The sequence below is a fragment of the Myotis yumanensis genome, unplaced genomic scaffold (assembly GCF_028538775.1).
Source record: "Myotis yumanensis isolate MYYU_CA2020_CCGP unplaced genomic scaffold, mMyoYum1.0.hap1 SCAF_14, whole genome shotgun sequence".
Lineage (NCBI taxonomy): Eukaryota > Metazoa > Chordata > Mammalia > Chiroptera > Vespertilionidae > Myotis > Myotis yumanensis.
The window spans coordinates 4,436,414-4,450,246 of NW_027223765.1; the positions used below are offsets into that span (position 1 = coordinate 4,436,414).

At 50.2% G+C, this 13,833-nt stretch overlaps 1 protein-coding gene across 1 annotated transcript in view; it reads right to left on the reverse strand.

Moving 5' to 3' along the window:
• The window catches only part of CNTN6 (contactin 6), a 157,284-nt gene that overhangs the window by 69,646 nt on the left and 73,805 nt on the right, over positions 1 to 13,833 (reverse strand). Inside the window, 1 exon segment of the mRNA XM_070391434.1 lies at positions 5,397 to 5,492. Within this exon segment, the coding sequence (XP_070247535.1) occupies positions 5,397 to 5,492 (96 nt within the window).

A 13,833-nucleotide genomic window follows, 5' to 3' on the forward strand; every position in this document is an offset into this window, starting at 1 on the left:
GACCAAGAATGAGAAGCGCTGACCCAGTGGCCTGCTCCTTGCTGTAGAAAATAAACGAGCCAACACTTGGAGGCATAGCGCTCAGATCCAGTGGGAACCCCCGCTTTGGAATATTCCAGAGTGAATGTACTTTACCGCAAACCTTGTGCATGGCTCCGGGGTTAGATGTGGCGGGCTTTCGGCGGTCAATCACGGGGATGCTAGCTCAGTCGGCAAAGACCTAATCCGAGGAAAATCATTCCTCTTCTGGGCTGAAGTCGTTAATATCGGTGCTAAACCGGAAAACGGCCGCACCTTTACGACCACTTCGATTGGAGTCCGCATTTGTCCTGTAGTTACTGCTGGGCCTCCTGGACTTCACACGCCGTGATGCACGGGCCTCCTGGCTGGAGTGGAGCCGGCCGCCGTGGGGTCCACAGAGGGGCATGCGGTTAAGGCCAAGGCCTCTGAGTCCAGGTTGCAGAGGCCCGATTGGGTGCTGGCTGGGCCTACTGGACAGGAACGAAAACTCAGCCTGATTCTGGGAGCTGCTGGGAACCTCCAACTTGAAGAAGAGGCCGGTCCTGGAAGGCAGGCCCTTGCTCCCCCAGATGGTGAGGGGGGCTCTGACAGGGGCTCCCAGCAGGGGTGATGTTTCCACCAGGAAATGCTTGGCAATGTCTTTAACATCTTTCACTCCTGCTCTTAAGACTGGGAGTGGTTAGGACATCGAGTGAATAGAGGCCAGAGAGGCTGCTGAACACCCGCAAGGTGCAGGCAGCCCCCACTGCGGGGTTACTGCCCCCTAGTGGTCAACAGTGGCGAGTGGAGAAAGCCTGGGCTATGGGGTTGGTAACCGGCTATAAGGTGCGAGTTCTATCCCATGTGGTGGCAGTAAGGAAAACAGCCCTACTGGGAGCGAATGAGAGGCTGACAGTGGGTAAAGGGGTCCAGAGCTGGGGCCTGGAGAAGGAACTCCCGGTTATGGGTCGGTCACATGGACGGGGAAGCCATGGTAAATTAGTCCACCTCTCTGGCAGTGTTTACATATTCTCCGGTAGGGATAAGAGCACTGGTTATCTCTTATAGGCGTTATCTAGCACGTATGTGCTAGATATGTGTATCTGTGGGGGACAGGGTCATGCCAGATGAATTAGGTAGTAGAATACATGCAGTGCTGTGTAGACAGGGTCACCTTGAACTCCAGACACGTGATCTTGATCGCAATGACACTAACCTTTTTAACATAATCACTCAATGTGTAGAATGGGGGAAATTTCCAAGAAGTGTTGCATGGGCTGAGGTATGCCCCGTGCTGTGCCCAGTGTACAGTAGGCACCCGTTATTCTACGCAGTCACATGGTGTTAAACACCACGTATCTATGCTAACTCCCAAATGTAGTTCTCCAAACCAGACCTCTCTCACAGCCATGTAAATCCAGCTGCCTGATCAAAAATGCCACTCCTACCTACCTGACCTCTGAAAGTGAGCATGTCTCAAACAAACTCCTGATCTCCCTAGCCCCAAACCTGCTGCCCCTTTTTGGGGCTCCTCTGGGTGAATGGCACTCCTCCTTCCAGCTGTTGACAGAATTCTGAGATGACCCAGTGACCCCTGCCTCCACTGCTTGTGAACGGGGTCAGATGTCCCTTCTGTAAGCAGGTGATTAGGTTCGGTTTGGTTCCACGGCCCAGTGACGTGGAGAAAGGGGCCTGACCTTTGGTGACCAGGATGCTATCAGGTGAGTCTGGCACCGGGCGAGAAGTCTAAGTCACCAGAGGGAGGTGACGTCATGGAGAACCTCTGCTGCTGGTCTTGTGGATGGAGGGGCTGAGGCAAGAAACATGGGAGCATCAGGAAGAGGACAGTGACCCCGGACATCCGGCCACAGGAGGTGGGGACCTTAGTCCTACAACTGCAGGGACTGAATCCAGTCAACAGAGGGAAGGAGGGATTGAGCTCAGATGTGGGTTCTTCCTCAGACTTTCCAGAAAAGAGTGCCATCCAGTCATGACCTTGGTTTTATCCCTGTGAGAACCTGAGCACCGAGCCCAGCCCCATCCTGTGGCTTCTGACCACAGAACGACCTGTTCTAATAAGTGGGCGTTGCTTGAAGTGCTTGGTAGTTTTTTACATGGAGATGGAACACTCTCACCCACCTGTCTACCTAGCATCTGCCTGTCTGTCTGTCTATCCATCCAACCTGAACCTCCCTACTTGCTAACCCAAATGCAAATGACAAAGACAGAAAACCTCTCTCCAGGGCTCTAGAGTTGGCCCACTGTAAACTGGTTGTCTATTCATCCGATTTGAAGGTTATTCAGCCAACATGTTTCTCTTCCTTCTCGAAGCCTTCCTTGGCACAACTCCCCTTCCCACGGCGGTGAGAAAGGGAAAGGAAGGATAAGGAGCTGTTTTAAATGAGTCACTGAAAGACACTCCCGGGCTCTCGGCGAGTCTGGAGGTGTGAGCGTGCGGAAGGGATGAGCAACCTGAGGTCTATGTGTGAGACGGCGCGTCTCCCAGCCCCCAGCATCGCTTGACGTCAGAAAGTCCCGGGTTGTCATCTTGCCTTATTTAAGGACTGGAAAACGGTGTCCTGAGTTCCTCTGAGTCTCAGTTTCCTCATTTAAAAATAATAATTATGAACTATTGGAAGTGGAATGAGGAAGTGAAAGGGATGCCCTTCTAGTGCTTGCTCAGGGGAACAATTGGCAGCTATTATGATGAAGATGATTAGTAATACTTTCTCCCTCTAACGGATTGATGACTATTTGTATCATCAGGTCAAAAGGTGTCTGTCACTACCCCCTCAGTTTTGACCCGGCAGAGCGATACAGAAGAGAAGAACACAGTCCCAACTCCCTGCCTTGCAGACACCAGGGAGCCCAGGGCTGTCCCAGAGTCACTGCTGAAACTCCTCCAATTCCCGGGTGAGGTCAACATCGACAGGTACGTGTGGCGTCCTGCTCCCACCTTACCGAGGCCACGGTGGCTTCCGGTACCGGGCAAGCTTGCCGTCAACTGCATGCACAAGGGTCAGTTACTCAGCTCTCAACCTTCATTTAAGGTCATCTGGGCAGGTCTGAGGTTTTGTCTCAGGGCTTTGCAAGAGGGCGCTGTACCCAGGAAGCCTGGCTTGCATCCAAGGTCAACATATTCTTTAATGTCCTTGGGGACGAGGTGGGAGGGGAGGCCTCTTGCTGGGCTGCCTTTTTAAACTGTGACATTGACCGACGCACAGCTTACATTTCTGTTCTCCTTCTTTAAACAAAGTTGAAAATAATCTTCGATAATCTTCGATTCCTCCAAGATTCTGACCAGAGTCAGAGCCTAAAGAGACCTGAGAGACAGATGTGACGAACAGATGTGATGTCTGTGTCCTGTCACCTTAGATTGTGGCACTGGGAAATGTCCTCCTGCACCATCAGGGGTTCGCGTGCCCTGGAATAATGTTATTTCACCCCAGACAGCCTTCAAGACATTGTACGTGTCCCGTGATATTTCCGGTGAGCGGACTGCCATGCTACTCAGTAATAATATTGAATTAAAACACTGTCAAGTTGTAATTAATTTCCTCTCCTTTTTATATCTACATTTCAGCAGACTCCTGTAAAGAATGGAAATGATGGGAAAATCTTTTCAAGATTTTAAAGAAACATAATACGATTTGGTTTCGTACTGGGGGAGAAGGTGCTTTCATTTCATTTTTAAATATCTGTCCCATCTGTTTTCCTGGTTCTCTCGTTCCAGAGTGAACCTGCTGTAAGAGAAGCAGGTGGTCAGAGGCAGGTGGTGGGGACCTGCTGGGGGCTGGGAGCCAGGTAGGTGGGTTAGACGCTAGACCTCTCTGCCCACCAGCTGTGCGGTGGCCTTGGAACAGGTACCCGACCTCCCTCTGCCTCGGGGTTCTCATTGCAGAACAAGACCCTCCTGAGGCAGTGGCGAGGATGCAAGGAGGTGATGCCTGCGCCGTGCTGGGAGCTGTGCTGTGAGTACTGCTGCTGTTCTTGTGCCAACTCACACCCTCAGCACGACTGGGGTCTGTCCGAACGAGGTGACCCCGTGACATCTTCACACGCCTCCTCTGGGTTCGCTGTGGCTGGAGAATCTACCAAGTCGTGTGGAACGTGAGACAATGCAACCCCGGCAGAGGCAGAATCAGTGGGTGGCTTAGGTCGCTGGGATCCACTCCAGATAGAGACTGGCATTTGCTGCTTCAGCGCCCATCGTTGGAAGATGCTCGGAGTCGGTGCCATCCAACACCCGCTGCCAGTGGCGAGGAACGCTCCTCTCCCAACAGCTACTGTGATGTGGCCAAGAGGACTGTTGGAATGAGCCTCTCCACGGAGCCCACTAAGCAACATGAATTAACAACCTCAGCTTTCAGTTTTGAATGAAGCACTGGTCCTTGCACTAATCAACTTGCATCCGTGAGCTCACTTACCATTTACAACAGCGACGTCAGTTACAGGCTCGGTTCTACCCACAAGAGAGCTGAGCCTGAAGAGTTGAGAGAGCTGAGCCTGAAGAGATGAGAGAGCTGAGCCTGAAGAGATGAGAGAGCTGAGCCTGAAGAGGTGGGCGCAAAGGTCCCTGCGGTGCGGGGACAGGCAGCAGATCACAGCGAGGCTCCCTGCCCCCACTGGGTGTCCTGCTGCATCTTAAGGACTGATTTGTTGAGTGGCTGCTTAAATCATTATTTTAAATGAAAGATTTGGATGAGGACTATTTGGATGTGGGAACGATGAACCTGAAAGGCATCAAGGTCCTGGTAGGGGCAGAAATAGAATGTTGGGGACCAGCTAGAATTGCAAGAAATGTCAATCCTGCTCTGTTAACTGGGATTGCTTTGTTCTAGTTAAAGAAGGCACATTCTAACCTGGCTAGGAGGTGCAGGTAGGACCTGGGAGCTCACCTGGAAATGCAGCCCATCCTCCCCCTCAGGGAGCTGACTATGGCCATGGAAAGATTAACAACCTGTTGCAGAAAGCAGAGCCACCAGCCCTTTGGAGGCCCCCAGCCCTTTGCACATCACTAGCCCTTTGAAGACCGCCCCCTCCCCCCCACCCCCCAGCCTTTGTGTACCCGCAGGTCTTTGCAAATCTCCAGTCTGCATTACCTGTAAACTGCCCATTTGGCCTACCCTTTGCCTACTTCCCCATGTAATCTCTGTCCTTCTACCCAATACACACAGTGGCTTATGGTGGGGGGCAGAGCAGATGTTTGGCAGGATTGGAATAAACACTCATATATGATCTAACCCTGTCTCTGCTGAACCGGCTCCAGTGGTGACAGGCAGCCTGGACCCACTGACTATCTGGGTACAGTCCCTTTGGTTTGATGAAAGGCTACCACTGGCTCCAGGACCTGCCGTGGCCAAGTGGACGGTGGGACCCCGGTCACCCCGCCGTACCTCCAAAGTGTGGTGGTGGCCCGCAGAGGAGCACCACGCCTTGACCTTCTCGGACGGACACCGCACTTCTCGTTTTGGTCTCAAAGTCTTCGATATCTTGGAAAAGAAAGAAGAAAAGATTTAGAATCAGTTATTTTGCAGAAAGAAAAAAAAACATTATAAGGAAGAATCTTAAACTATTTTTATCATTAACATAACTAATGAACGCTCCTCGTTGATGGACCAGAAGATCAATTTAAATACTCTGATGAAAGAGTCAGTAAGAAACACATGGCTTGACATCACTCACTATCTGTTTACTCCGTTCTTCCCGGCAGCCGGGAGTCCAGCGGGAAAGGAGGTGAAATTTGGGAGGAAGAACAGGGGTTTGGAGGGTGAGGGTGCTCTACACGATCAAGGGAAGGACATGATGATTCAGGACCAGACGCTGGGGACGTCCTTGAAAATCCAGGAAAGTGGTGAGCAGTGCCCCTGGGAAGGGCTGCCTTATAAGGAAGAAGAAACCCAGACAAAAGCTGTCCCTGCTGATACAAGATGGACCACAGAGGCATGTGCTGGGTAGACATCGTTTTTGGCGGTAGTTTCAGATTTCTAGTGACACCCACAGGAGAGGGTTGGGTGGGTCATTTGAGGAGACAGGAGGTGCAATAAGCAGACCTGCTTAGCAGAGCTGTTATGAGGACTAAAATGTTTAATCCCCATAATCAGCAGAGAATAAAGTAAGTACTCGATACCTCGATACGCGATAGCAACTTTGATTATGACATGCCCAGTCATGAGGGCACACCATTATATTTCTCTCTCACTGATCCGAACCTCAGATGCACAAATCCACAGATACAAGTTAAATAGCACACTTCAGTTCCAATAAAACATTTTGTAGATGAGTGATTCCATTTGAAGCACCCACACTGTTTGTCTCTCTTAAAATAATATTTCCCAAGTAAGTGTTCTTTCTGTACACTTTGCTTTCTATTCATGAAAAGTAAGAGTTGGCCCGGCCAATGTGGCTCAGTGGTTGAGCATCCAACTAGGAGGTCATGGTTCGATTCCAGGTTAGGGCACATGCCTGGGTTGCAGGCTTGATCCCTAGTAGGGGGTGTGTAGGAGGTAGCCAATCCATGATTCTCTCTCATCATTCATGTCTCTATCTGCCTCTCCCTCTCCCTTCTTCTCTGAAATCTATAAGAATGTATTTTAAAAAGTAAGAGTTTGGTGAAATAGATGCAATAGTTCTGATTTTGTGAATGTAATAACTCTTACATATACTCTACTTTTAATAAAAAACATACTTGACCAAGATGGACTCCATTCCCCTCACCTACACTCCCCTCCCTCCCCATCTGCTCTTCACCAGCTGCCACTTGGGTTACCCTAACTTAGGACCAGGCTTGCCTATTGTGTTTCTTACAGAGGATTTCTAATCAAATACCCCCTTTCTCCTTGGCCATAGGGACGCTAAGTAAGCCCACCTCTACGGGCACTGTGGCCGCAACTGCTGCCTTGACCTTTGAGTCCTTTGTGACTTGCTCCATCCCTTCAAACGTCACTCAGTAAGAACCAGGCAAACAGACTGTTTAAAATAAAAAAGCTAAAACATTGAACTATTGTTTCTACGTCTAATAGTGATAACAGGGAAGAATATTAAGGTTTTCTTTCTTACTCTTGTCACGGAAAGGCTCCATGAAATTGTCATTACTTTGTAGTGGCCACAAAACCAAACACTGTCACCAAGGAGCAATGAGGAATTGGATGATTCTATGAAATGAAGAAGCTGTGGAGGGAGCTGCTCTATGACAGTGGTCCCCGCTCCCAGTCACATCAGTCATGCTCCCTGCTCATCGGGAGCCGGGAGTTTCGATGGCACCACGGATGCCAGCATGCATCGTGCCCACTTCCACAGGAACAGCACCCACCTGCGCCCTCACTTCTCCATGCCGTTTAGGGTTGCCGTGGGGTTTCTATTCGCTACAGAAAAGGAAGTCTGCTTCTCTCCAAAGTCAGTCAGTCCTGTGAGCTGTCAAACAGCCATTGGAAATGGGGCTAGTTTGCAGGTTTTAGTTAATAATTCAGATTTCAAAGCTGTTTAATGGCTCACAGAACAGAGACAAGACATAATTCCGCCTTGCTTTCAGGAGGGGCCATTTCCTGTGAATATGCTGCGAACAAGATCTATTTTAAGTGTCCGACCCGGTTTTCAGCTTCCCCCCTGCTAGTAGGAAACATGGTGTAATTCAGACCATTCTGAGGCGAGGGCCACCGAGTTAGCAGCCGCCGGAGCATCCAATGAAATTTCCTTTGCTCTGTAAAATCATTAAGGACTCTAGATTTATATATATATATATATATATATATATATATATATATACACACACACACACACACACACACACACACACACACACACACACACATTGATATAACAGAGGAAGGGAGAGGGAGAGAGAGAGACAGAAATATCCATGATGAGAGAGACTCATGGATTGTCTGCCTCCTGCACGCCCCACCCTGGGGATCGAGCCCACAACCCAGGCATGAGCCCTGACCTGGAATCGAACCGTGACCTACTGGTTCATAGTCAGTGCTCACCCACTGAGCCACGCCGGCCGGGTTAAGGACACTAGATTTGTTTTTCTACAGGAGAGGCCAGAGGGAAGAACCAGCTCCTATTTTTGTTCTGTCCTTTTTTGCTAAGAGAATACGGCTTAGGGCAGTGATGGCGAACCTTTTGAGCTCGGCGTGTCAGCATTTTGAAAAACCCTAACTTAACTCTGTTGCCGTGTCACATATAGAAATTTTTTGATATTTGCAACCATAGTAAAACAAAGACTTATTTTTTGATATTTATTTTGTAAATTTAAATGCCATTTAACAAAGAAAAATCAACCAAAAAAAATGAGTTCACGTGTCACCTCTGACACGCGTGTCACAGGTTCACCATCACTGGCTTATGGTGAGCTTGTGGCCGGAGATGGTCTCAAACTCTCCAATATGTGGGAAGATACCCATCACCCCCAGATGACCTGCAGGCTGTCCTTGTGCTCGGGTGCGGGTCCTGCAGTGCTGGTGGCTGTCAGAGTCCCCAATGGTCCAGGGGGCCCTTGTCTAGCCATCCTGATCACCAGGGCTGAGGGAACCCTGTGGCTTTATCTCTGGTTTTGGAGGAAGCCTTTGGCAGGAGCAGAAGCAAAAGTGCAGTCGCAAACAAGGCTCCTCTCCAAAGACCGGCAGGAAGTGCCTGACGAGGGCCCATAAGCTGAGCCTTCCAGCATCACTGGGCCATATGCTCTCTCCTGGGGCCACCGAGGTGCAGGGGAGGGACAGGGGCCGCGGAAATGGCCTTAACATGAAGTCCAAGCACCGCTGCGGATTGCAATGGCCAATCGTCAGGCGAAACCATTTCCACAGCCGCCACGTGTGGGAATGAACCTCAGCATCATCCGAGGAGGAAAGCAGTGTTTGCCGCCAAAGCCTGAGGACCACATCGGACGTGCTCCCGGCGCCAGCCTGACGAAGGAGGCACCGGGCGGCCAGCTCTCCAGCGGAAGCTGGGAGGAAGGCCCTGGGTACCTGGTCCACTGACCTGAACCAAGAGGGCGGCCGCTGAGCAGCCGGGGTAGGAAGTGCGCCTTCCAAGGAGGACACGGGACTCCTGAGCTGTGCGGAATCTGCATCCTATTCATCGGCCCTGCCTCTATTTGCCAGGTTTGAATGACTTGATTTATGTTTTAAATCTTTTCTTAATAGATCGAGAAAAACCACTCTGTAACAGACACTCATGAGGAGTCCCTTTCATCCTCAGGGCGACGCTGGGACACAGGTGCCACAGTCACAGCCATCCAGCTGAGGCGGAGACTGCGGTTCCCGAGGACCAGCAGCTGCCGGAGGACATGGCTCCAGGTCAGGACAGGCGGAGTGGGAGGACGCAGCCTGGTTCGGAGCTCGCAGCCAGTCCAGCTGCTACCCGGGCCCTCCTGGCCCCACACCACAGAAAATTGGCACCAACTGTCACTCAATGTTCAAACGAATGAACAAACAAATGCAAACATTCAGTGCCTTTTCAGAGTTCCCTGAGCTGAGGAAGACTGTAATTTTAGGTTTTAGAAATAGCTCTGTTTCTGATCGCCTCATTCCCCCATATCCTTGGGTTTTCCTCTCCGGGTGTATTTCTCAGTTTATCCTGCAACCTGGCATCTGTGTGGACAAGGTACTCAGTCTCTCAAGTTTTGAAAAAATATTTTTATTTTTATTGATTTCAGAGAGGAAGGGAGAGGGGGCCAGAGATAGAAACATCAATGAGGAGAGAGAATCATTGATTGGCTGCTTCCTGCACACCCCTCACTGGGGATTGAGCCAGCAACCCAGGTAACCCAGGAATGGAACTGTGACCTCCGGGTTCATAAGTCAATGCTCAACCACTGGGCCTCAGTCTCTCATCTTGACCAACCTACAGAGACCGCCCCCCCCCCCACACACACACAAGCACACACATGCACACGCACGCACACACATGCTGTAACTGTGCTTGTGCCTCTATCAGTCTTACCGATTCAGTAAGGTGCTGCCTGAACACTTTAAACCCAATGTGAGACATGCAGGGCTGCAGCACTCCAGCCCCTCCCCTGTCATTCAGGTCTGAGAACCTCCCCCGCCCCCGTCTTCTACATCCCCGGATACCACCCTCTCTTTTAGGAGCAGGGAAAGCAAAGTGCCCCCATGTTCCTCTTCAAAGAGGCCCTCTGTCTCCAGCTCTGGTTGCCGCCCTCGGAAATGGGTGGCTGTGCCCCAGTTCCCACAGCTCCTAAGTACAGGAAACAGACTTTAATTCTGAATGCTGCGGCTCTTGGGGGCATTTGCTGAGCCACCAGGCTAGACAAGAGGCTCTTAACCAGAGCTTCACCCAAGACGCACACCCTGGGAGCTGCCCCCAATCAGAGACGGTGCTCAGTTTCTCTCTCTCCGCACCTCGAAAGCAATTTCAGTTCTCTGTGACTTTGAGGACGGGGAGTCTCATTTTCAGCTCTAAGATTCCTCAGCGCTCCGTCTGGCTTCCCACCCGCAGAATACCATGTGACCTTCCCGGGTCTTTCTGAAGAAGGCTCAGCGTCCGAAGCTGGGCTGAGTCCCCAGGACAGAGAACCCCCGTCACCTTCAGCACGCAGGTCCCATGCAGAGCTATGGCCTGTGTTTGACCGACAGCAAAAGATTTTAGTGGGTGTGCAAGTGCTAGTACCCTGCACAGCACAAGGGGATGGTGAAAGACGTCAAGAAGAATTCTCGCCTTCTGCGTTAGTGGCGCAGAAGCCCAAGAACATAAGCAGGTAACGTTAAATCAAAGCTCTCTTAAAGAACCGCAAGACGCAAGAGTATGGTTATTCCGATTCCTAGCTCTCCATCATTCTGTCCCTTGGAGAGGAGAAACCAACATTGTTCATGCCAGTTTCCCAGGTCCTGGGTGGTTGGGAGGAAGCCGAAGTTCTTGGTATTGTAATGAATTTCCCAGGCCTCTATGCAGTGGCACACAAATTTATCTCTACCCAGACCAGTTCCATCTCCATCGTCATTGTCTGTGTTTGTTACAGCGTCTGTGATACGATCACAGTTCCCAGCATCGCTCAGTAACCTAACATGATATAACCTGATACAGCGCAAGGCTATTGTCAGACCCGGTAAAAGAGGCCGTAGCTAAGTCTCCGTGCGGGATGCCAACTTGGAGGGCTGAAGAAGGTGTTCTAAGTTTCTGGTGTCAAACCCATTTATCATCCAAGTCAGCACCCCCAACGTGTATTGGTGTAAAGGATTTTTATAAAAATTCATAAACAAGTGAGTTGCTTCTTGGTGTCCTGGGAATAATGAATTTACTGACACCATGTTCTTATGCATTTTAGAAAAAGAAAAAGTAGAGCAACAGTGGGGGGTGGTACAATCTTTTCTGTGAGCCCAGCATCTAGGTTTCCAGAGAGACAAGCACTTGATAAATAAAAAAAATGAAATTCTTAATTGGGGTATTAAAATACGCATGTAAAATGGCATTTGCGTTTGATGGACGCATTTGTCCAGTGGTGATAAGAGCAGTGACGCCATGACAGAGAAAGAGAAATACAGAGAAACGTGGCCGTCCCCAAGGCTGCTCGTTGAGTCTCATATTCCCTGTCCTTAAACCGGTGAGAGACAGAAGCAGAGGGGACCATGGGCCGAGGAGAGACTGAAGCCAGATAGTTAACTAACACGTCAGAGTGGAGATCATCGGTGCTTCTGAAGAGAAGAAATCTCAGTGAGTACACACAGATTAAAGCGGCCACCAGTGAACTCTGAACACCGTGTGCTGCTGGCGTGGGACGGGCAGGAACTCAGGTGTAGGTCAGGCTGGGGAGGGCGGCCTCCTGGCCACCAGCTGCTCAGGCGAGGCGAGCCTGACTTCCATGCCCTCCAACAACGGGCCTGCAAATTACTTGATCTTTGTCTGCGTCTATCTGTTTATCTGTAAAATGGGTCTACACTAACACCTACCTGTTAGTTTAGCTAAATGATATGAGATTTTTTTAAAACATAATTTTATTGCTTTTGAGAGGAAGGGAAAGGGAGAGAGAGATGGCAACATCAATGATGAGAGAGAATCATGGATCGGCTGCCTCCTGCACGCCACACACTGGGGATCTAGCCCGCATCCTGGGCATGTGCCCTGACTGGGAATCCAACCGTGATCTCCTGGTTCATAGGTCGATGCTCAACCACTGAGCCACACCAGCCGGCCGGGCTGATGTGAGATTTTAAGCACATCTTCAATGAACAATAAACTTTAGCAATCACCTTTGTCAGAACACAGCTAAAAGGTATTCTAAGTCTACGTGGAGGCTCTGCAGCCGAGGGTGACCCCTGAGCTATAAATCTAGCTCCCTGCCTGTTATCATAAATAAAGTTTTATTGGAACACGGCGACGCCCATGAGTGTGTGTGGGGTTGCTTTCATCCTATGGCAGCGGCGACCTTGGCCTACCAATCAAAGATCTTCCTATGCGGCGGCTTTTTTCAGAACAGATTTGCTGACCCTGCTCTGCCCGGACACCAACACCCCTGCAGACTAGGCCTCAATCACGCCAGCCCAATGGATGCGTGACGCAGACCAGGAGGGGCTCTGAGCGGAAATGAAAGGTCCCCTTCCATCCAGGTGGGTGGCCATGCCCAGAGGGACCGGAGTCCAGCTGGCCTGTGAATCCTCAGGAGCCCGGGCTCTGCGAAGGGCAGAACAAGGGGAAAAGTCGAGAAAGTTGAGTTTTCACAGATCGAATCCCCGGATACAAATGAAACTTCTTTTATTTGAAAAACTGAGCTGTTTCCACCGACACTTTTTTATTAAAGGTATTTATGAGCCCTCCTCTGATGGCTCCCACATAAACCATGCACCCCGGGCCCGGCCACCGCACACACAGGCTCTGTGACTCCTCCAAAGAGAGATGTACCTGCACTACAGGAGCGACAGGGAAATAACCGTGCTGATTTCATTACTTTCTGTTCAATGAAATCCTTATTTTATTGCTAAGCGTTGACACTTCCACAACCTCCACTCCCTTCCCTCTGGCCCCCGAAGAGCCAGCGGCACCAGCCGAGCATCACTGGGACCCTGGCTACTGCGTCCGACGATTTACTGGGATCTCGGTCACGCGCTGCGATGAAAGTCGAGGAGATAAAAGGACCTTCGCCCACGCTGCAGATAAAGGAGTTTGAATAATTGCTTCTTTTTTTCCCTCCTTTCAAAATATTAAACTTTATCCATCAGAACTTAACAGCTCTGGGACCAGAACTTGCTTTGTGGTTAACAAGATCTCAATCACAGTATTGAGATACCTGCAGGGAGGGGTCTGGGATAAGGCTGGTGTAGGAAATGCGGAGGGGCGCACACCAAGCCACATCAGGATAAAACAGAATGGGTGCGACGGACTCACAGGCACCATCCCCTCACTGTCTCCAGCTCAGACACCCCGTTTGGTCCAAATGGCTGTCTTTGCAACCTCAGAATCTGACCTAGTCACAGGGAGAAAAAGCACCAGAAACTGCTAAGGTCTAGACAGGGCTGCCATGTTGAAAGTCTGCCTTTAGTTGAAAAGTGGGCTTTCTGGCCTGGCCGATGTGGCTCCGTGGTTGAGCATTGAGACATATGAACCAGGAGGTCACGGTTGGATTCCTGGCCAGGGCTCATGCATGGGTTGTGAGCTGGATCCCTGGGTTGCGGCTCGATCCCCAGTAGGGGGCGTGCAGGAGGCAGCTGATCCATGATTCTTATCATTGATGTTTCTATCTCTCCCTCTCCCTTCCTCTCTCTGAAATCAATAAAAATATATAAAAAACAAAGACACAAAAAGAAAACATTTACATTTAAAATGTAAAAACTATTTTTCCCCAGCAACTCAATTTCCTAGTAGCTACTTTAAGGATATGAT